Genomic DNA, 25,662 nt, shown 5'->3' with positions numbered 1-25,662 from the left:
TAACTCTTTGCTAAATAAATCTGAAACACATATGTCATTTTTTTTTCTTTTACACGTATCTGTAATTTTATATATAAAGAATTATATTAATGATTAATTTCATTTTTAAATTCCTTTGCCCCACAAAAGGCTGCAACCGTACAGGATATATATTTTCCAACTGGTAATGCGGAATTTACGTCCTTAGGTAGTAGTGCTCTCTAGCGCCCAAATTTTAAAACCAATGTTGTAAACAACTATCCACACGCGGCAGAGGTCAGTGTAGACTAGTTTAATCTACGGGTGTTTATTCGGATTACAGTGTAGTTTGTGAGTGTAATGAAATATGCAAGTCGTAGTTAATTACACACATTTTTAAAATTTAAGTACTTGCTGTAGTCGTCGAACAGGCTTGGAATTAAACCTTTGCTGGGATGTGAGGGACTATTTCGTGCATTAAGTGTAATTTTATTTATAACAAAAAATCGACTGAAAGTTACGTGAAAGCATTTCCTCGAACTGTGGTTCGTTCGTTGTACTACTATAATTTCTACTTTTGTGGCGGGAAAAAAATCTAGTCCAATTCACATACCAGGTCAGTTATTTTATTATTGGAACCTCACGTTCTACTATTTTTAATCCTTATATTATATATTCAGAGTATGCGATAATTCGGAAAACTGACAAAGAGTAGATAAGTTGAAGATTTCAAGTCATTTTTTTACACTACCTCCAAACCTTTGTTTATGCTCGCACATTTTGTTTGTCGCTAGCCTTGTATTCAGTTCCTGATAATGATATAAGTTGTTTATATTGATAATACTATTAGCGTTAGTAGTCTGTTTCTACCTGTTCATAAAAATTAAAAATGATATACGGTACTCGGTAGATGTGAAAAGTGGGTTTGCTCGCGTCATGCATCCTTAAACGGTCATAAGTAGGAATTAGTAATTGTTTCAAGTTACTAACTTCGCGGAAAGAATTGTTGAGATACACGTGAACTTTATATAACTATAAGGATAAATATAACAAGGAGTATGGAGACGTTAACTGTATTGTTACTCTTAAAGACGTCCAATTTCTGAATTAAGCTTTTGAAATAGGTTCGAAATATACGAAATGATTAAATCGACCGACCATTCAATACTATTACCACTACTAGTAGTAGACATTTTGTTTAATTTTCATTCATAACTTTGTGTAATGTTTCTTGTGCGCATATTTTCAAAAGCCTGTTTGGTGATAAGTAAACGACGTATGTTAAAATACAATAAATTTATACATAATTATAACCTATTTAGTGAGAAAAAGTGGTTTATTATATACTCGTTCAAGTCGTAAATGTGGCTGTTCTGTTGAGAAGAAAACCATTGCTTCTATAGTTAATTTAAAAATTGTTTGTAACAACTACAAGCATATGATCCTTTTTACTTTTATGTTTAAGATTTTATACACATATAATGATGAAGTAAATAGAGAATTGTCATATTTTTATCATCATGTGGTTTATGCTATATTTACAAGTTATTTTTGAGAATTGTGACCCTCAATGAGTTACTTCTTCAGTTTTCTTCTTCTTTATATTATTTTGAAAATTTACTTATAACCAAATCTAATAGTTAAATATAAAATTGACATATTTCTTTTGCTGATACTTCTGAGGATTCCAAAACACTCCAGAAAAAAAAAATGAAATATTAGGACCTAAATTTCTTTAAACTCCTGTTCTGTATACCTCATGTAAATTATTTATATAATTTACATTTATTCATTGGCATTGCTAAATCAAAAGGAAATTCAAGATAAGTGTCATCTGATGAAAAATGATTGGTAATGTAAGTAGTTTTAAAAAAGAAAAAAATCATTGGTAATGTAAGTAGTTTTAAAAAAGAAAAAAATCATTGGTAATGTAAGTAGTTTTAGAAAAGAAAAAAATCATTGGTAATGTAAGTAGTTTTAGAAAAGAAAAAGAAGTATATTGTAGAAAATCATGTTATCAGGTTTAATGTATAAAAGAGATCATTCTTATTTAAGAAATTAAAATCCTCTGGGCAAAGTGTAATTTTCTTTTTAATGATAGTGTTCTTTTGGTGAATAAAATTTACAACAGAAAATCTACTAAATGTACCACTTTATGTGAATAATTCCAGTGATTAACGTAACACTCAATATAGTTATTAAACAGAAAAAGATTGTTCTTAATGTCTTGAATTTCTAAATTTATAACTTCTTTACTGACCTTTGTTATGAATGAAAGGACACATGAAAACAGTTATCCTTATATATATGAAGGAATCACTAGAACCTTTCTTACAGTAGTACTATGAAAAATAATTAAGCATAATTCTATAGGTTTCTGCACTTACATTATTTTTCAAATACTGAAATGTATGCCTACGGACAGCATAAACAGATTATAGTATCAAAAATTATAGCAAGAGCCATCTGTTGACAATAAAGAAAGTTACAGTGAAATCCTATATACTATACTTCATAATAAAATTATAGCCATTAGTTTTTAAGACACACAGCTGAGGTATCTTTAAGAAAAAAAAGGCTTTCCGCAGGGGTAGAATAATATAAGAAGTTGTGTTTTAACCAATGTTTTGCTAAATTGTGAATGTTAAACATTAAATCTGTAGGATAATCACATTTTCTAATTGCTTAATTAGTTTCTGCAATTCCTATGACTGATAGTGTTTTCTTTTAATACTTCTTGGATTTATGTGAAGCTTACTGGTAAAACTAAGTAGTCATCTATCAGTTTGTGTTTTAATGAAGTTTAATAAACATGCTATTTTGTACAAGGTAAACGTAGGAAGTTATATTTATGTTTCTCATAATTTGAGAATTATAAATCTTAAAAATATAGGCTGTAGCTTTTGAACCATCATCAAAAGTTAAAGTTACTGAATACAAAAACCTAGTATGTGTGTTTATATATAAAGATTTTGTCTTGTATTGAATCTCCAGATCTGTTTGAAATAATATTGTTGTAACCTGTCATATCATTGGGTGAACTCCTTGGATTATTTGATAAAAATAATACACAATAATAATGAATTAGCATATTTATTCAATAATTTTTGCTATAGGCTATGTTCACTTTAATGCAAGTTGTAGGTCTAAGTTCACAAAAAATAATTTTTAACATAAAACCATTTAACCATTTAACAGAAATTGTCTTGGTTGATAATAAATGGTAACTGATTGAGTTACAGAAGCATTGGATTAACAAAGCAATACTTTGAAGTATTCACAGCAAAGTTTCTGAATTGTGTACAGAGGAAAAAAGAGGCATTGGTCCAATCTGTAGAAGATTTATTAAGGCTTGTCTAATTACCTGATTCCCATGTTATTCAATCATGGAGAAGAGCTCAACTGCATCAAAGGAATAACAAAGAGCTAACTAAATAGTAATACAAAACAAGAATTACTTGGGTTTATGGGACAAAGTTCAACTGAAAATACTCCATATCCTCCAAATGAGATGAGAAGTTCATTATGTAAAGATACCAGACCACGAGCTCACTTGGTTCTACAAGTACAGTGGTTTGACCTGACTTGGTAATGAAAGGTAGGGAGTTGCCTCCAGATGCAGAAAGATGGATTGAGCCAAACAAAAAGTGAAGGTAAAGGAAAAGTTGGATATTGAACTTACTGTAGCAAGCTTCTTTAGACCTTCGATGTGTGGGTGACTGACAACAAGGTAAAGTGTATATTGGGATCCGACTTCATGCATTTACAGGGATGTGGGGTTAGACTCGCTTTAAACAGCTCAAATTTCAGACCAGAAAATACTTGTGCACAATATGACAATTATTACATAAGAGGTTGAACTTCCAGTGACAACCCAGAGCTCAACCAAGAAGCAAAATATTCATACTAAAACTTGTGAAAAATGGAGTTAGTTATTGACTGGACAATATTAGAAAAAACACTCCACTATGTCTTGATGGATTAGTGATTAGAAGAACTCTCATGGAACTGAAGAATGTGAATGACAAGATTAAGTTATAAACACAAAGAACTATAAAATTTTAGATAAGTCCTGGTTGGATAGTGAACAATGTGAAGTTGCACAGTAGTACTTCCATATCAAAAATCAGACGTAATCACCTTTAAGGCAAGATGTTTGAAATTTGATGTCTTATTCTCATATGAGAATAACTTATCACCTGTATATTTGTATGACTGGAGTTGCAGAGGTCTTACAGCTAGCATACTCTGATCTCCACAACCTCCCAATAGCTGAGCACTTAGTTGCTAAAGGCACTAAACAGAGTAAGAGTGTTTTTTATTGGTTAAGTGCCTGGAATATGTAAACAATTGTTGTATATATTAAGAGCATAAAACTGCATGAAATAAACAGTATGGCTAACTACAGAAGTATTGTGTTACAGTACCACTAGAAACAAACACATTATCAAAAGCATATGTTGTTTCTAATCAGGAAGCATAATCTCTAGCATGGAGATTTGTCAACAATTCTGTCTCAGAATTTGGTATATCTATAAAACTTAAATTTGCTCAGGGTTGGAACTTTTCAAAATGGCACTGTTTGTAGAAATATGTAATATCTTTAGAATCAGCAAAGATCAGGACAACATTGTATCTTCCAACAGCATGGTAGAGAGATACATCCATATACTAAAACATTAATTAGGTAATTATGTGAATGCACATCATAATGTGTGAAATCAAGATATTCCATTGCTACTTATGAGTTATGTTAATGTAGTAAATGAAGATACAGTCAACCCACCATCACCACTAATTTCTAGAAGAAAACTCAAAAGTGTCACTCAGCAATTTTAAACAGTTAAACTGAGTATGTTGAGGAAACAAGGAACACCATTGAGGTTATAAATGATTTTACTCAGGAAGGACTTAATTTGGCTAGTGATTAAATGAAAACTTGCTATGATGTATGTGCTAATAAGACTGGATTTCAAGGTGAAGTGTTACAGCTGGCTGTAAAATTCTTGGTGCAAGTAAGAACCAGCTACAGAGTTAAGCAGGTGCAAGAGGGGGTCATATGTTGTACTAAAAATAATCAATGATATGGTTCACAGAATTCAGAGGGAGAGATAATCCAAGCCAAAGGTTATTTTTCCATGACTGTTTTTGTAAGTAAACTGATAAGAGAACTGCCAACTGGGTATTCTTCAGAGAAGAATTTACCAGTGGAAAGCTAACCAGCTGAGGATCATAGGGTTCCTATTGAGACCATTTTCAAAAATTCATCAAGAATAGGTCACCAGTGTGGCCCTTGGCACATACCCATAAAGAATGCTTCAAAGAAGAGGGCAACAAGTGCCAATAAGGTTTGAGAGGCCATCTTATTTGCTTGTATGTCAATCCTTGGAAAATAAGGCTATCCAAAAAGCTTTGGTGAATTGGCCGTTTAGTGTAGTCTTTTATTTTTGTCATAGGATTGTTCAAGAGACTTTACATCTCAGAAAGAGATGTAAAACACTGCTTGTTTAAGCTATATTTTCAATGTTTTGATTTAGGTATCAGTTGTATGTTGTATGAAATCATGATTAAAAAATATTGATAAAAATAGTCCTAAAATCTAGAAACTTTCTGTACTTGGTAGAAGTGAGAGTTCAGTATATTTACAAGTAGAGAATGATTGAGTAATTGTTCATTGAGAAAAAACTTATCAAATTATTCAGTAAATTTGTAGACCAAACAAATTCTCCTATTTCATATTTTGTAGTATATTGTGCTTTTTGTTGGATTTCTTGGGAAGATGCAGAAAGAAATGTGGCTAATTTAAATTTTTCACTTGCCAGTTTGTTTCATGTACTTCCCTCAATTTTTTCTACTTTTAAGTATCTCTTTCTATACTTCTACAATTTTGTCATTATAATCTATACTTCTTGAAAATTTGTCATCACATCTTTTTTGTTCATTGTTAAAATTTTACTGCATATCTTCAGAGTTGTTGTACTAATCTCTCTATTAGTTTCATTAAATTTGCCTTAATTTGTATTTCTTTATTTTTCTTCAAATATTATTTTTTTTAGCTCCTCTCTTAAATTATTGTTTCCTTACATCTTTGTTTTAATTTTCTAAAACTTTCTTTTTGGCCTTTAATTTTCTCTCTCTCTTTCTTTTGATTTTCTTTGTCTTTTATGGTGAACTTTTTTTCTCTTGGCCTTATTTTAGTTGTTTCATTATTTTTAGCAGTGTTATGATCTCTCTTGCCTTTTCAAGTTCCAGTTTAGTCAAAGTTTTGTTGTATGTTTACTAAAATAATTGCACTTCTGACACCACTGTTGTTAGGTGATTTGTTTTTGGACACCAGTGTTGTTGTATTTTCAATCATTAGGTGATTTCTTTCGGTTTCTTCAGTAAAAATAATGCTAAGTACAGTGCATGTAACAAGAAAAGATTAATCTGTTTCTTCAATAATGTTTTCTACAGGCTACATTTACTTTTACACAAGTTAGAGGCTTAAGAGCACAAACATATTTTTCAACATAAACTCTGAAATTACTGTAAACCTGCTATATTAATAATGTTTAACAGACATTTTCTAGTAGTAAATATCAATTAATTTACTAACTAGGTTACCTAATCACTAACTCTTACTTGATTAATTTCTCAAGTTCTAGCTCACTAGCTGGCTGTGTTTGTACCAAACTCTCACTTCTATGTATGGGAAGTTTTGAGATTCTTGCCTGCTGTAGCTAACATCTAAATTAAAATACTGTAAATACAGCTTACAACTACATCTAAATTAAAATACCGTAAATACAGCTTACAACTACATCTAAATTAAAATACCGTAAATACAGCTTACAACTACATCTAAATTAAAATACCGTAAATACAGCTTACAACTACATCTAAATTAAAATAACGTAAATACAGCTTACAACTACGTCTAAATTAAAATACCGTAAATACAGCTTACAACTACGTCTAAATTAAAATACTGTACATACAGCTTACAACAACATCCAAATTAAAATACTGTAAATACAGCTTGCAACATGCATACATAGTGTTCATAACTTTGCTGAAATTTGTTGATTTGTTGAAAATTGTTGATTTTCATTTTTTATTGAATGTTTGTTTCTAAATAATCTTAAGAAAAACTTACATCTGTCTGGGTGCTTTAAATTATAATACTTACTTGGCAACACACATTCAAGAAAACAGGTGAAAAAAGTTCATTCTTTAAATGTGATACTTTAATGTGTTTGTTTTAATTTAATGATAATTTTCAATACTGAGTAGACACTATATTTATATATATAAATGAAATTGGTCAGACTGCTCTTAAGCCTCTGTTAGAAAGTGTGTGTTAAATAATATCTTTAGTGTGTATTGAAATTATTTTAATTTGTCAGTGATGGTTACTTGTGTGAGTAACCAGTTGATAAATATATTACAATTAAAACTAAATTAAAAAGTAGTGAAAACCAATTGTAACAAAGCTGAAAGGAACTGTGTTTTTGTACATTGTACAGTACTCCTTAACTTTGTCTTATTTTAGAGGTTAACTGACCATTTTGAAATTGTTTCCATTGGATAAATGTATTTAATCCTTGGTATATAAGCTACAGAGTGGGAATAAAGACATTTTTAAAAGTTTTTAAAGAAGAAAACATACATTTCATGTATATAGTATAAATAAATTCTATAGAATGTATGCTGTTTCACTTATGCAAATGGAACTTTGTGTTGAAGTCTGTTCAAATAACAGTGGACAACTATAGAATAACGTTTATTTGTGTGTGTGTGTGTTTTTTTTTTCTTACAGGTGTTCCATTTCTAGTGCATTATCAACATGAGTTTACATTAGTCACATCATATGTTTTCCACTTATAAGCATGTGACTGCATGAAGTAAACTTGGTGACTTGCAAAGAAGTTGAGAAAAATTCAACAACTTTATGGTTATTGCCAGAATGTCTCAGAAACAGAAAGAAACCAAAAAAGATGGTACAACACCAGTTGGTGGTGAGAATCAAGATCATAGTTGCCTTTATATTGATGTGAAAAAAACAGGTTATCTGAAAAAATTGAAGGTGAGAACATTTTCTGATTATTTTATTGTATGTAAATGGCAGGTCTGAAGAAGTGTGAGGTGTAGCAGGTGTGAGAGACCAACATAAAATATATTAGATCTAGATTAAAATAACACATATTACAAGATTCATTTAGTACCCATGGACCTTAGCATCCGTTTTTGATCACCCAGTAATTTCAACCAGTGTTCCAAGCAGACTATGTTTTTATCATATATTACAATAGATACAGGTTTAAAGAAAAAGAACAGGGTGTAAAGATTATGTAAGAAATTATAAGAGGTTTATTTGGATTAGCAGTTAAATTGGTAAGATCTGCAAGACAGGTTTTAAAGGTAAAGGGAAAGGTGGTCATATGTGGTGCTTCTATTTAATTAAGATGAAAAGTAAGAACTTTTAAATGTCTATTAAAGATAATTAAATAAAATGTGTGACTTTTAATGTCATATCATGGATTTTAAAGATGGGGCAAATTTGTCATATATATAATATATATATATATAAGTCATATTAACTTCCAACTGGAGCAAGAAGTCTACCCATATCAAAAATAAAGCTCAGCTTGGTAGTCAGTAAAGTTACTTCTATATACCTTTCATATATTCTTAGTTATAAATATTATAATGTACTGTAAGGTACCTTCACTGTTAACAATTATTTTCAGTTGTAAACCTAATATCACATAGCAAAGTTAAACATAAAATTATCTTAGTTTTAAGAAGTGGGCTGAAAGCTTTATAAGAGAAAAAATATTACTGAATTTGGAAGATATAGAAGGTTTGTGTTGGATGCCTGAAAGAAGAGGAAGACAAGATAACTGTGTTTACATTGTCCACGAGATTTCTGACAATACTGTTTAATTGATAAAAATATGTACAGGCAGATTAGTGAAATGCTACTGAAGGTAGGAGGGGTTGTATTATTATAAAAGCCTTTAATTTTAGTGACAGTTGAGAATGATACAGTTAAAATCATTGTACTAAGAACAATTACATTATTACCATTAGTTTTTTGAAACCATTTATAAAGTCAGTAATAGTAATATCTCCAATTGTTGGAAACCTAACTTCTGCAAATTGTCAAAGACCAGGTAGTTAATCCAAATTGAATTTTGTTTGGAAGATACAGATATTCATGTTACTTTAATTAATTGTCTGAAAATAAATGTATTCCTTAAAATTATTGCATTCCATGTACAGTGTCATTTTGAAGTATATGAATAGAGGAATATAGTTATTAAAGAACATTACAAAGAAACAAAATTTACCAATATAAGCATTGAAGGAAAAGACAAAGTTTCCACCACAATTTCCAAAGATGAGGGAGCTTTTTCCAAACATTGACATTCAAAAAAGAGCCCCCCCTTCAAAAAAAAAAAAGGTTTGGAAAAACTGTTCAGTTAAGAGTATCTTCCTGACATAATGGGGTTTATGCTAAATCTCGAAGAATCTTAGTAAAGAGTGTATGGATTTTGTTTTCAAAAGTCTCTAAACTGGAAAAATTCAAATTCCTGTTGATTGTAAGATTACCACTGTGAATACAGTTTTAGAAAGAAACATTTGGGAGAAAGTCTGATAAACATTAGGCTTATTAGTTAATGTGGTTTTGTAATTCATTGTAAAAAAGTTTAAAAAATCATTTGAAAAGTTCACATTTAGTTAAGTGTTTTCCCAACTTATCAACTTTGATTATTTGTTTATGCTTTTGCTTTATGAATGAAAGTGTTCTAGTGAGTATTAATTAAAAGAATAATTTGTCTCACAAAATAATTAATTAATAAACTGGATATTTATGGAATTTATCATAAAAGATATGTGAAAATGTCATCAATAGGTTATCTTAGAAATTTATTTTAAGACCTTTTTATCCATTATGTCAACAACCTGATTAGCATTTTAAACAAATTTCCCAAATGCCCTGATGACACCAAGATGCTGCTGAGGAAGGGTTACGTTGTGTTGAGAATGCTTTAGTTCAGAAAGGCTGTAATAGCCTTGTTTACTACAACAGAATATATGAAATTAAATTCAAATAAATATCAGCATTGAGAAGTGTAACATATGAACTTGAGATACAGAGATTTGGAATGAATTTGCAGCTAGATTTTTTTTTTTTTTTTATGGTATATCTTCCCATCACACATTGCAGGGTTTTGGATTACATTTATAGCAATTTGGAATGAAAAATCAAAAATATTGTTGTTTTTATGCAGAAAATTAACAGTGCTTACTGTTTATATGGTCCCTTTATTGAAATAGCATTTTAAGATGTTTGAAATTCAGGAATGAGCCTGTTTAAGTGATATAATGTATGTTAGAGGCTTCAAATATGGACTTGTTTTTTGAGGAGCATAAAAAATTAGATTTGACATAATTTAGGCTTTTAAAAATAGAAACTTGAAAGTTTTTCTTTAGTTAGTTTGTTTAGATGATGAAAATGGAAAGCTAATGAATACAAGTTAGAAGAATGTTTTGAGTAATAATATTGCACGTACTTTTATTTCTGTTAAACCTATTTAAAATGCGAAAGGCTTAATTTGAAATTTGATGTTACTTACTCTAATGGGTAATTAATAACTAAATGGCTTTTTGTCATATTGTTTTGTTGTTGTTTTTTCATAATTTTGTGTAAATACTAATGGTCAGGACAGAAATTTTTTCTTGTAGTATTATTATTACCAGTATCTTGGTACAATATTTAAATACAGGCATGTGTTCTTAAAGCAGGTATTACAGCTTTGTTTTCATCAGAATGATTGTGAGCAAAGTATGTCAAGGACTTTTGATTGTTATCACTCTTTACTAACAATAGGCCATAACAAGTATGTAGGCAGTATTTAATTATGTATGTGTAACTATTGAGCTGCACTTGTAGAGCCACAGAAAAATATAGTTTATTTTTTATTTAACTGGTCATATGCTAGTGCTGGCTCATGCATGACTGTATATTAAACTTCACAGTAAAAGTTGTATCAAAAGCAAAGAATTGTGGGAGCTTCAACTAAATTATGTAATGAAACAAATTTATTTTACAGATTAGTGAAGGTTAGTAATGTTTACTAAAGAAAATTAAACAGTTCACTATCAAATATAAGCATAATAAAGAAAAAAGGAGATGGATAAATAGGTCATTATTAATGGTTCTTCATAGACTTAGTAAACCAATTTCAATAATTTGACTAGCAGTTATAGATTATGCCAGTTTCAGTGGATGTAATTATGGTATAAATCTGAGACATTTAGTGTGGTATAACATGATTTAAATATTTTATGAAGAACTTGCACATTTTTATTAAAAATGTATACTAAAATCATCATAGCTATGAATAATGTTAAACTAATATGCAGCATGTTTTTAACTGGATTCTTTCAAGGTTAGCAGATGATTCGAAAATCTATTAATAATAAAATTTTATCATCATGTACTTGCACATTAGATCTTAGATCTAATACAACAAATTACTTAAGTTATACTTTATCTTAGTTGTACTGGAAATTGTTTATATTGTTAGCCAACTCAGAACATAGTAATATTGTTATCTCACAATGTTTAGTATTAAATATTTAAGTGAAGAAGCCATAAGGGAAAAGACTTCATGACCTGGACTTAAATTTGGACCTATGACTAACAAGGCCATGATATAATTTTGAGCTATCCAAGAGTATAACCCATCTCCACCAATTGTTATTCATAGTCTTTTGCTATGAGTGTAATCACGATATTACATTATGTTAGGTACAAAGACTTAGAAAATCAGTATTTATGTAGATTATTTCAGTCATTCAACCATGATCCTATGAACAAATCATATACATAGCTACTCCAATCACTATAAAAGCCATGCCTTCTGCAACTTAAGCAACACCATCTACATTGTGGATATGGGGTCTTTTTTATTTTTTTTCAAGTCAATGCCTAAATATTAATCACATCCAGTGGTTGTGCTGTTACTAGAAGCAAGAACACTTGAAAAATTGGCATTTGCATAGGCTACTCTAGTCACTAAAACCAAATTGTTAGAGCAGTGCTGTTTGGAACTATATTTACTATATATTCAATGACTTCCAATACAGGTACATTGTTTCTGATATAAATGGCATGCAAGTATTTCTCACCAAAGGTTAGATTAATAATAACTCTTCACTTCCCAAACCACAAAAAATAATAATAATAATAAAAGTAACCATGGAAAAATCAGTCACTAATGGATGCTATTTGAAATTTTTCACCATAACAGAAGAAAAGTGTAAAAGGAAAAGAGAAAGCTTCAATGAGCTAGTGTGAAGTAAAACAAAATGTCTTTCACAGTTTATGTCTTTAGAATATCAACAGAACTTCACTGTGGTCAGAAATGAAACATTGTAGATAAGCAGTGTGCAGTAAAGGCTATAAATGCTTAAAAATTAGAAAAACATTTAACTCGGCTTTCTTCATGCAAGTGTTAATTGAAGCAATGTTTTTTATATATATATATATAGCATTTGGACCAGCAATCTGTGCAAGTGAATTAGAAAACGAAAGCCATCTAAACTGCAACACCTGAAGCTGTAGTTATTAGTATCATCCAGTATTCCTTATGTTTGTTCAGGAATTGAAAATGCTATTGTATATTCATCCAGTTGCCTTAAGAATGAGCCAACAAGCTTATTTTGAACACACTGTTTGTATGTTTGCTTTTAATAAAAGCACGTTTAAAAATTGAATTTTTGCTGGGAATTTCCATATACAACGTCAGATAGAACTTATATTGAGGCGTATCATGTTTCAATAAAATTGTTGATCGCCATTATTTTTAGTGAGAAAGTAGCTGTTGGCTATGTGTAGAAGTGGCCTAACCAGACAAAGATTTTCAATTAAGGAATAATCTGCTAAAGTAGATGAAACCTCATATTACACCAAGGAAATTTACCTTCAGCATATAGAATGTCAATACTGTTATGATCAAAAGTCTTATAGCTGTATATGGAAGTGATAGGATTGCCTTTTAGCTAGCTATCTGTGGAGATGACAGGATTGTCTTTTAGCTATCCGTGGAGATGATAAAGAAAATGTAACTGATATCAATGAAAGAGTGTGTATTTTTCAAACAGTTTTGTATGAAGATGGAACTAAAATTATAAACATGGTTCTCACAGTAATGACGAGAAACCCACTTGAAGTAAAAATGTATCTAAAGACGGCTGGTGTTAAAACTTTTTTTATTAAAATGTAGTAGAGAACAACGTTTCGACCTCCTTAGGTCATCTTTCAGGTCTTGAGATACATGATTCCCCCAGGTTAGGAAAACCGGGAAAAGTCGATAAACTTACTATTTTGTGTTCCTAGACCGATAAACAACAGGAAATTTCATTTGAAAGACAAAAAGCGGGAATATTTAAGGAATTTTGTATGATTTGGTGATGCTTCTAGGACACGGATGGTAAAAAAGTAACCATTATCTCAAAAACAAATTGCGTACAGGTTAACCGTAGTGCATTTAGCACATTATTATGCGTATTTTATGCATAAATATCGTTTTGTCTACATCGATGTCTTTGTTCACTGTTAACTGTCATGGAGTATGAAAGCAGCCTCAACAGACTACGCAAACAATAGCTACTTCCCGCCTAATCGAAGCATGAGGGTTGTGGAAAAGGCTTTGTGTGATCTTCATTGAAGTAGGCCACAGACGATCGTTTTACTACGGGGTAAAACTAAAGGTCCTTAAAAATTATTATTACGAAATACGCTGTTTTATATATACAAGGTAAGCCTCTATTTTATAAAAGGTTGAAGTAGCAAAATATAACTGAAATGCAACTGACAACGAATTATATGAATAATTGACAACAAATGAATAGTCAACAAGAATTAAACAGATTTCCTATATGAATGTCTAGTTGATATATTTTAATAACAAGATAATTTCAACATTAACAGATGACTAAAAGCAATGCACAGTAAAAAATTACTAATAACAGAATTGTTATTCTTAATGAAATGGATTTGATTATTTTTAAATATTAATTACTGTCAATAATTATTGAATATGATGTACACGTGAAGTAGATATCTGTTTATTCATTCAGTATCAACTATTGTCACTATTGTTACTAGTCTTGGTGTTTGTTTGCATATTTTAAAGAGTGATAACCTTTTCTTGGAAGTGATTACTGCCTTTTAAAACCGCTATTGACAAGAGAAATCTTTGTAACATTCTCGCTTCCTGTGACCTCGTGAACTCCCTCCACGCCTGATTACCCTTTCCAGAACCGCTGCTGATACTGAAAGGTATCGTACTGTGAACGACGTTTAGAAAATGTGCCATTTTTCTGTTAAACTTCTATTAAGGCTTTTGCTTAATAGAATAGTGTTGGATATAGTTTTGCTGATAGTGTTGGAAGCATCTCAAAAATCGGTAAATCAAGAGAAAATTCTTTGTAGGCTTAGGGTTAGGTCCTTGAGAATTTTTTCCAATAGCTTTCATATGTTGTAAAAGATTTGGATTTGTGCCTTTCTGTAGGGACAGAATGTGTTTATCGTGGTCAGTCTACAGTATAACAGTGCTACTGGTTACGTTTTCAATTGGTCCTGTGTCAGGAATACTATCTGTTTCTTTTAAAACAGTAAAAGCAATACTATTCCTTAAGGCAGATTTCATTTCTCAATATCCTACCAAACAAAAACTATATTTCGGAACCACAACACTAGCCATGAGACAGATCAGTAAGATCGACTATTTCGCAAATAAAATCAGTGTGTGGAGTTATTTGTAGAGATAGTGTCGAAACCCGACCTCCCGAGACCAAAACAGATCTGAGCAGTCGAGACCGAGACGTGATCTCGAGATCCTATCTCTAGAATATAGCACACTACGTCACGATGCGTAGTACAGCTTGGGCAAGGGTCGTTGACAGGCGATATCTCTAAGAAACAGTTAAAATATCACAAGTTTCAGTTAAGGAAAATCCGTCTAAATTAAAAGATGGATTATAGTGTGAAATATCAGTAGTTCTGGAATCAAGTTTTTGAGTAAAAATCGAATAACAGAATATTGAAGTATAGAATAGGAAAATAGGTTTTGTATTTTTATATGAAATATAAAATTTCATTGACATCAGCTAATAATATGGTATATGAAATTGTTTCCGAAAATTGGGTGCCATTTTGTTACATCATTATCCACAAATTTTAAAAAACTGTTGAACATGCACCAGTGAATAACTGAACATATTCTGTTTTATCAAATAATATATAGTTTAATGCATCAAATATCTGACTAATCAGGAAAATATACTGTTTGCCAAATGACAAACAAGACATGGCCAGGTGGTTAAGGCGCTCCACTCGTAATCTGAGCGTCGCGGGTTCGAATCTCCGTCACAACAAACATGCTTGCCCTTTCAGACGCTATAATGTCACGGTCAATCCCACTGTTCGTTAGTAAATGCGATGCCCAAGTGTTTGAGGTGGGTAGTGATGACTAGCTTCCTTCCCTCTAGTCTTACACTATTAAATTAGGTACGGCTGTTGCAGATAGCCCTCATCTAGCTTTGCGCGAAATTCAAAAAACAAACAAACACAAACAATGTGTAAGTACAAGAAAGACTAAAGATAAAGGTGATCATGAGAAGCTTAATATAACTGGATTAACAGCTTTGGTTATGCTTTGAAACTATGGACTTTCAAATCAATATATGCTCTTGAGAGCAAGATGTTAATTATTAACGGTCGGGTAGAGTTGATGTGTTATATATTTTTAGTTGTGTCTGAACGTAAAGTTCTTTTAATAAAAGTTTTACAGAACAGCAGTTTGTATTTAACGTAATAAACAGCAATATGCAAGAACAAATTGAAAAACGCAACACTTGAGTCAACTGAATGGTGTAATACTATTTATGCAATGTCACTGTCAGTGGCTAATATGACTGTGTACAGTAACATTCGCAATCTGAACGGTACATCGTGTTATATGTGAAATAAAAGAAATCAAACGCTTTGAGCTTTAGATGTAGCCATGACTAATTTTGAGCTGTTTATGATAGAAAGGGCAACCAGTAAGTAGCACCCACTGCCCACAAAACATTGAAAGTTGGGGATTGATCGTCACTGTGATAAGGCCTTCCTGGTGCATATGCTGATTGTTAAAGATCTAACCTTAGACAACATTAAAATGGGGGGTCGATTCTCAGCGGTAGACACAGCGGAGAGTCTGATGTGGCTTTGCTATAAGGAAAAAAAAAAACTACAATAACGTTTGTGTCTGTGCCAGGCTCCGTAGCCACTGCGAGGGCTATGGGACAATGTGATGACGTATCAATGATGCAATTGTAAACGTTGCGAGAACTTTAGCAGTATGTCTCACCCCATATATGGAGTGCCCAATATGGATCATATAATTTACAACTTAGTTGTTTCTAAGTATCAATAAACTTGCAATTTTGCGAACAAACAAAACTTGTGTGAACATGAAAACATTTTCAGCAACATGATCTATTCGTAAATATTTGGTCGTGTTAGTTCAGTATATTTGTTACAGTTGAATTGATAAGCACGGTTACAAAGCACGTACGAAAATAATTCAGTGTGGTCTGTACCTATGAATGACTTCGTTGACGTGTTTATCATATATTGGAAATACAAGTTCACTGCAAGAAATGGTTAGCAAATGAAAGTTCTATAAATTTTTGTTCAAACAAACCCGCCAGGAAGTGCTGCTTTCATAAACATTTGCCGTATTAGAAGCATACTTCTTAAAGAATACTCCTTTTTATAACGGTGAACATCAACATGTTTCTTCCGTATCTTTAACATTGTTTATGTCGTAATAACGTATTTGTGCATTGGCAGACATAAACTAATGTTGTTTATATTTCTATGAAGTGTCAATAATTCACGAACAGCATGGCTGATCGTATTGTAATTTTACAAGATAGCCATTAAGTTAGCTGGGATTTTTTAACCGTCTATTCTGTAATATTTTACAGTTCCATACTTTATTGTACGTAATGATACATTACAAACATAGGTCAAATGGTCAGAGAATGGCATATTTTTTGGGGAAAGATCTGAGAAAAATCAGGGAATTTAAAATCAGGATTTTACCCGAATATGTGGGAACAATTTGTAAACTGTAATGTATTTGGCTGACAAGTTATTTTGTCTTATTGGTCAGTCAGTCGTAAGTATATATTATAGTACTAGAATTAAACTCAGCCAACTTCCTAGTGATGTCATGCCCATCACACACATGCTATGTTTAAAAAAAAAGAGAATGTATCCAATTACAATGCACTGACTGTATACCAGTTTTTATTGAAGATTAGATGCCAGGTTTCAGTTCGTACTAATTGCACTGAGAAAGATTTATGAAGGACTTAAGTTATAGGTCTCCCGGTATTCCCGAGATATAAAGAATTTATAAAACAAGGAAAGTGCGAGTTTTGTGTTACTTCACTTTAAGATGGTCATGGCCAGTTGTTGCCGAACTATTTGTGGCAGTTCGTGTAGACGAAATACAACAAATTAACGTATTTTAATAAAAGTGTACACACTGACATGTCGGGCTTTGTAGAACCAAATTCGAATTGCTTTTATAAATTAATAAGATATTCGTTGTTGTTTTTTTATTATTGTATAGTATCATCACATGTTTAAGGTGGTACTAATGTTTTGATAAATTTGTATAAAGATGGGAGGGACGAACCCCAATTGGGAATAAAAGGTGTCAGTAATTTTTTTTTGGGGGGGTATTATTGTTGCATAATACAGATTGTATTTTGAATAAACGAATTTTTTGGAAGTTAAGATTTCAACATCTGTAAGAGGGCATACTGAATTCTGGTTTGCCCTCATCCCCACATCATGGCAAGAAACCTTCTGCCAACTATATTAGCTTTCTCACATACAGGTTAGGAAATAAGGTTTTTTTAACAACTGAAACAATAATTTAAATTAACAAGGCCCGGTATGAGCAGGTGGTTAGGGCGCTAGAATCGTAATATAAGGGTTACGTGTTCGAATCCCTATACACCAACATGCCATTTTCAGTTGTGGGGGTGTTATAGTATGACAGTCAATCCCACTAGTCACTGGTAAAAAAGTAGCCTAAGATTTGGCGATGGGTGCTGATGACTAACTTTCTTCCTTCTAGTCTTACACTGCTAAATTAGGGACGGCTAGCGCTGATAGCCCTCTTGTGGGTTTGCGAAAAATTCAAAAACAAACAAAATTAACAAACTTCAAATATTAGATAATATTATGCAACTTTATTGTAAAATATAGAACTAGTGTTGTATGTATGAATAAGCAAAATTATCCGTCCCCAGTGATGCAAGAAGTTTAAGTTAATCTATCAGTTTTAACTAATTAATGGACTTTTAAAAGGTTAATTATATTACACTTAGTTTCAATCAAAGTCAAAGCTCTGAATAACTTGTAACGCCCACCGCGAAAGGTAATTGTTGAGCATTTCAGTCATGCTAGAGACCGCTCGACTGTACAATATGGTAAATCTGCCTTTTTATTCCTTATGTTACGTTACATTTAGAAACGTTAATGATAGAGTGATTAATTACTAACAATTTAGTGTACAATATCCTGGTTACAAAATAAAATTTGGAATCAACATTATTCATGTCTGTTGTCCCGTCATTTCAAAAGTGAGTGTTGAGCTTTGTCTGCGTGCACAGCTTTTCAAGTTGGCAACAAACGAACGCTTGGATAGACACCACAGTTTGAAATACATATTTTTGTGTGAACGTAATAAACAGAATATTGTACTCGTATTTATTTATAGTTAATGCTATTCATTTTATCTCCTAGCTAACGGCCTAAGTTAAGTTTCACTTGTTTAAAATAAACTCGCAATGAAAGATAAAAACTACAAAACAACTTGGTATCTTGACGTCATAACACTATGCAAAGTAAAGGATAATTAGAGTCGCATGGTTAACGTAATTTCTATAAATATTACAATTAGGTCAAGTTAAATTATAGCTTTATTGTCAAAGAATTATATAACCATAATGTCTTTAAAGGTAAAACATGACTAGAATTGAATAGCTGTTGTTGAGCATGACCCAGTGGTTAGCAGACTGGTTCGTGTCATGACTAAAAAAAAAAAGGGGGGGTGCATTTCCACACTTTGGGTCAATGGGTTCTAGTTATAAGAGTGATTTTTTAATGTCGCTGTTTGGTCTGATAAGATTAACCCACAGGTTGGCGGTGTGTGTAATGTCGGTTAGTTGCCTCCCTTCTTGTCTATCACTCCCAAATTAGGCACAGGTTGTTATCGAGTAGATCTGAATGAAATTTAACAAAAACAACCTTTTCGGTCTTTGACTCGCTAAGGTAAACAAACTCCCTTTCATTTAATAAAACGTTAATACTAGTATAACCATAATATGTAAAAAAAAAAAAAAAAATACACAGCTGGACTTCGTATTTAGTCCCTATGGATTTCATAAGTGAGTCAATGGCCTAAAGTTAACAATTTTTCTATTCAACAAGTAATAATTTAACCGTAATGTTAAGTAGTTCGAGTTTTACAGTCAAGTCAACGGCTAAATTCAACGTTTCATTTATTTATGGCCCGGCACAGCCAGGTGGTTAGGGACCTCGACACGTAATTTGAAGGTCGCAGGTTCGCATCCCCTTCACACCAAACATGCTCATCTTTTAAGCCGTTGGGCGTTGTAAAGTTACGATAAATCCCACTATTCGTTGGTAAGAGAGTAGCCCAAGAATTGGCGGTAGGTAATGACTAGCTGCCTTCTCTCTAGTCTTACACTGCTAAATTATGGACGGCTATCGGAGATAGCCCTCGTGTAGCTTTGCACAAAATTCAAAAACAAACAAACACAAACAAGGTGTAAGTACAAGAAAGACTAAAGATAAAGGTGATCACGTGAAGCTTAATGTAACTGGGTTACCAGCTTTGGTTATGCTTTGAAACTATGGACTTCCAAATCAATATATGCTTTTGAGATCAAGATGTTAATTATTAACGGTCGGGTAGAGTCGATGTGTTATATATTTTAAGTTGTGTCTGAACGTAAAGTTCTTTTAATAAAAGTTTTACTGAAGAGCAGTTTGTATTTAACGTAATAAGCGGCATTATGCAAGAACAAATTGAAAAACTCGACACTTGAGTTAACTGAATGGTGTGATACTATTGGTGCAATATCACTGTCAGTGACTTACATGACTGTGTACAGTAACATTCGCAATCTGAACGGTACATCGTGCTATATGTAAAATAAAAGAAATCAAACGCCTTAAGCTTTAGATGTAGCCATGAGCTAACTGTTATTATTATTTATGAGCAACTCTGCAGTGATATTATTCGAACTATCTTAAACTGTGCTTTGAAGTCCACAGCTTCTTTCTAACTTAAATGAACTTTTTGTAGTTGGGGGCCGTTTTACCCATATTGTAAAATAAATTTAAACTGTAGTTACAGTATTTTCTAGCATTAAAACTGTATGTTTCAAATGTTTTTTTTTTAAATATTAAAATAGTTGTGTGTTTTAATATAGAGACTTACGATAATTATATATATATAAACATTATAGATAATACATCTGTAGTATTGTTATTATATGAATATGCCTGGTGGTAATATAAACTGAATTGGTAGATAGATGGTAAATATATACAAATTAAATACCAGAATTGCAGCCTAAATGTAAACGTATAATCCAGGGGCAAGATATAAGGATCTACATGGCGTATCTAAGCTACATATTGTAAAATAGCCGCACGTTATAAGAAAGAAAACTTGAACTGCGTTTCTTTTTTCGGCTTGTTTGGTTGGTTATAATTCATTAGTCTTTGAAAGCAACAAAGGAAGATATCCTGAAACATCTTTTTGTAATTATAAAAAAGTGTTTACCTTAGATCTAAGCTATTCGAAAACAGACCTTAAATATCCCTTTATCATCTACATTCGCGCATTCCATCAGTGTGTTTATGCACCGGATTACATTGACGATAGTTACATCTATTTCACTCTGTTAATATACAGTGTAGCCGTTTTATCGATGGCGAGAGTCTTACCTCGCTTTTCAGTCATTTTGTGATTCTCATGAGAAGTTGATAGACAACCGCCCGTGGCCTGTAGTGGTTAACGTGTCAGGCTGAGGAGCATATGGTATTGAAACATGATTTCGTTGAACACAAAACATTTAATATTGTTATTCGGTTCAGAAAGCAGAATCCTTATGACAGTAGTTAATGCTGATTGGATGCCTTTCTTGTGACTTGTAATTAAATCTTAAAGACGGTTCTCTATACCCAAATCTTAGGCGTCTTTCGCTTAGACTTTTGTACCCCGCTGGGACAGCGGTAAGTCGTCGAATTTACAACGCTAAAATCAGGGGTTCGACTCCCCTCCGTCCGCGAACACAACAAATAGCCCGATGTGGCTTTGCTGTAAGAAAACACGCAGACACTCTCTCAGACTTTTAAGCTACGACAACATTGAAGCTGGATATTCAAACTGGTTCAAAACTTCCCTTCACATCTAACAAGTCTATAGTCACTACTCTTTGTTTGCTGCTGGGTTTGTTTGTTGTTGTTGGTTTTTTTTTTCCAAAAGTGATATCTTGCTGGTACCAGCTTTTAAACATTTCACGTATTGTCTCAATATATTATTTGTTGTCTGCAAGGGCATAATGAAAGTATGAATACCGCTTTCAGAAAAAGTTGTTTACTTTTTAACTTTAAATCTGTGATGTTTCGTAGTGAGAATGCAGTTACCGATGTAATAACAATATTTCATTCTCAATATTAGCCATGTTTAATGTATCTACTCGCTGAGTTTATTCAATGATTGCATTGCACACGACTGATGTATTTATGTTTCATTTTTTCAATAACGGATGCAACGGTTTAACTCATCATTCAAAACAGCAACATTTTTAGGTTGTTGCTGTTAACTCCACCGTATTTGTTGGGTTGTTTACACATCACCTGGTACACGTTGTAGCACGCCAAACTCATGAAATGGTGTTTACATTTAGGTTAATGGGCAAAAGAACTTGTACGTGCAACATGCGCCACATGTGTATGTTTTATTAGAGCTCCTACTTCTGAAACCTGATAAAATTGATCATATTTGATTTGTTGTTTAACAAAAAATATCTGCATATTCTGATTCATGCAACTCAGCAACGAGTTATTGATCACTTATTCTATAAACTGCACACATAAGGATAATGTATATTGTTTTATTATTCGTAGATGTTTCGAGTTTTACTTTGTAGCCGTTGTTCTCATTATAATCTGACTTGCACAATACGCGAGTTTCATATGATTTTGTTTTTACTACTTGTTTTGATGACCTCCTTTTAAATAACGGATGGTCAGTAACGAAAATATAAATATTCTTAGTGTCAGCGTCGTGCTATATGTTGTAATTGTAAAGCGATAATTCACTTTAGGAAAGTCAGGAAATTACTTAGGTCGCTATCATAATGATTACAAGTCTAGAAAATAATTTAATTCGTGTTACCCAGACCACAATTTTATCGTACATAAACCTGCAAAACGTCTTCATAGTATTCAACTTAACAGGATCACTTTGGCAAGCCTGGTGGTCAGGGCGCTTGAGTCGAACCACATTGTCGAATATTCTCTTCCTTTCAGCAGCGGAAGCGTTATAATCTAGTTGTCAATCCAACCATTTGTTTGTTAAAAGTGTAGTTAAGGTTGACATTGGATGGTGTTTACTGCTTTCTTTCAGCCTAACACTTCAGTGTTACGGACTGTTAACACTGATAACTTTCAGTAGCTCTGCGTGAAGTTCTGCAAACGAAAACTAACAATAGTAAATGCGTATAATTACGTAATATACTTAAATCAAATAATACGAAACAGTTGGACTTTGAATCTGTATTCTAAGTAAAATTATTGTGGTTAATTGTGCTTGCACTGAATAAGAATTTCGCTTTAATCTTTTTTTTAATACATTTTCCATGTGAAAAACGTTTCCATGATATAAATTCCATTCCACTTGCTAAATTGCCTTATTAAAGTTTCGTAATAACACTGAGTAACTCAAACACCGAAGTCAGTTAATTGTATTGTTTGTTTGTTTGTTTTTTTAATTTCGCGCAAGCTACACGAGGGCTATCTGCGCCAGCGGTACCTTTTTGCAGTATAAGTGTAGAGGGAAAGCAGCTAGTCATCACCGCCAACTCTTGTGCTATTCTTTTACCAACAAATAGTGGGATTGATCGTGACATTATAATGCCCCCACGGCTAAAAGGGGTGAGCATGTTTAGTGTGACAGGCATTCGAACTCGCGACCGTCAAATTACGAGTGGAGCGCCTAAACCACCTGGTCATGTCGAGCCTTAACTGTATTGACACACTGTGAACAAGTTTGTTTCTACCTAATAAATTCAGTTGTCTTTTTTCTCTTTTTTTTAATTTGTAATAGCGATCGTGTGACATTTATCACTGAAAACGACAAGCTATTGATAAATCTGTATCACATTTGAAAGAAAATCCTGGAACGTTTGTATTTTTCCCAAGTCGACGAAAGTGAGTCGAAACTAATTATTCCAGAACAATATTTGCTTGTTTTAGAATTACTCCACAAAGTCTCACAATGGCTGTCTAAACATAGGCTACCCCTAATTTTGAACCACTGTGCTAAATGAAAGACAACTAGTTAACACCACCCAACGCCGACTATTGAGCAACATTTGTTTGACCTAATTGTTGGAATTTACCGTCACTTTTGGAGAGCACCCTCGGCCGAAAGTGCGAAGCGTGGTTTCTTGAAAAAAGAGACGCGAGCCATGCACCTTCGGATTGGCAGTGCGGACACGCGAACCACTGGGCTTTGCTGCATTGGTTCTTGCTATGTAAACACTTAACATGGTGATTAAATAATTTTTTGTAAACTGGTTAATCCTCTAACCAGCAACAGTATAAACAATGCAGTTACATTAGGTTTTACAGGTTCAACGATCAAATTAGGAGTGCAACAATATGAACACTGCAGTTACGTTAGGTTATACAGATTCAACGATCAGGATTAGGACTCTAACAATATAAACACTACAGTTGTATTAGATTTCATGGTTCAACAAATCAAGATAAGGAGTCTCCATTTTTTGCCTGTTACGCTGCCAGTAAGTCAGAACGTGATAGGGAACAGCGCGTTATTTGTATATTGTAAATTGGTTAGATTTGTAGGTTCATAGCTTGTCTGCGGCTTAATTATAAATTGTTTATCTTAAAATGGCATAACCAAATTGATCAAAATATAACCAGTAGACTACATTTAAGTTTGTATAAATAATATTAATGATATAGGAGTTATAAGTATAAACATGCTTAGCAACGTATGATGAGTTAGGATATAAAAGGTATGTCTCTGCTTCCTCATCAGAGAGCATAAAAACAACTTTCATTTAGAGAAACGTACTGCAATAGAACTTTATTCTTTTACGCATATAAACGTGTAAAATCTATACAGATTTTTAGAAGATATATTGGTCAAATTAGACATCGTTAATTTGTCAGTAGTGGTATGATGGTTTTTAATCTTTAATTTGACGATTACATTCATTTTTAAAGTGACATCTAAATAGATCTTTCGGTACACAGTGACTTTTTGAGCATAATTTTGGTTATGTACAGGGTTAAGTTACAAATTCTGTTATAGATTATACATGTGTATATAAAATTCCAGGAGACGTATCAAGTATTGCAACTGAAGTCAAAAGTCAAGGTGGACTCTGCCATGGCCACTTCAAGAATCGAATATTCAAGGCTATTCTATTTTGCCGTTTCCTATCACTTATGCGTACATAAACCGTGTAAGAGAGATGCTTAGGTGTTTAGAGAATTAAACGTATTGTGGAAGTAGTTAAACATAGGTGTTAAATTGTGAATATAACGTTTATTTGTTGTTTAGGAATTTCATGCAAAGCTAGGGCTATCTGCGTATATCCGCCCCTAAGTTCGAACTGATAGATTAGAAGGAAAGCGGACAGTCAACTGTTCCAACCATCTACTCTCGGAATACTTTTATCTGGCCAAATAATGGAATCTGACGGTTTCTTAAAGCATATCAGTAGTCCAAAGTGCGGAGTGCAATTTTGCGGCAACGAGACGCACAGTATGATCACTCGTTCACAACCTGGGTAGGTTAATCACGAGTCCACGCTCGGCCATAATGTGCACGGTGTGTTACATTTCATTAATACTTATATTAATAGGTGATGTGATTGTTATATAAAAAGCATCTGTAAAAGATTATTTTTACGTCACTTTCTTCACACACAGAAAAATCGGTAGTGTAGTCGTAGCCTCCCAGTGGCATAGCGTATGTCTGTAGACACTGACCGTTAGAAACCGGATTTCGATACCCGTAGTGTCAGAACACAGATAGCCCATTGTGTAGGTGTGGGCTTAATGCCAAGCAATCGTCCATAAGGAACCATTAATCGTCGATTGTAGAATTACTTCGATGTGCTAATATTCTACCATCAGTTAACCTTTGTTGCACCCATTATTGAAAATACGATGGAAAATGTTTTATTTTAATTTCTTATTTAAATAGGCTTGTATTGCACAATAAATGTTTTATTAGAATTCGAGTAAGTTATAAGTGGCTATGTTACTAATAAGTTAGTTAC

General features: G+C 32.6%; 1 protein-coding gene across 1 annotated transcript in view; it reads left to right on the top strand.

Annotated features, from left to right (window-relative positions):
• Positions 1–258: 258 nt before the first annotated feature.
• The window catches only part of LOC143252688 (insulin receptor substrate 1-like), an 88,629-nt gene continuing 63,225 nt past the window's right edge, over positions 259–25,662 (top strand). The window contains exons 1-2 of the mRNA XM_076505218.1: positions 259–574; positions 7,760–8,026. Of these exons, the coding sequence (XP_076361333.1) occupies positions 7,892–8,026 (135 nt within the window). The 5' untranslated portion in view covers positions 259–574; positions 7,760–7,891. The remainder of the gene's footprint in view (positions 575–7,759; positions 8,027–25,662) is intronic.

The sequence above is a fragment of the Tachypleus tridentatus genome, chromosome 6 (genome assembly GCF_004210375.1).
Source record: "Tachypleus tridentatus isolate NWPU-2018 chromosome 6, ASM421037v1, whole genome shotgun sequence".
NCBI lineage: Eukaryota > Metazoa > Arthropoda > Merostomata > Xiphosura > Limulidae > Tachypleus > Tachypleus tridentatus.
This window is presented reverse-complemented; position numbering and strand designations above follow the sequence as displayed.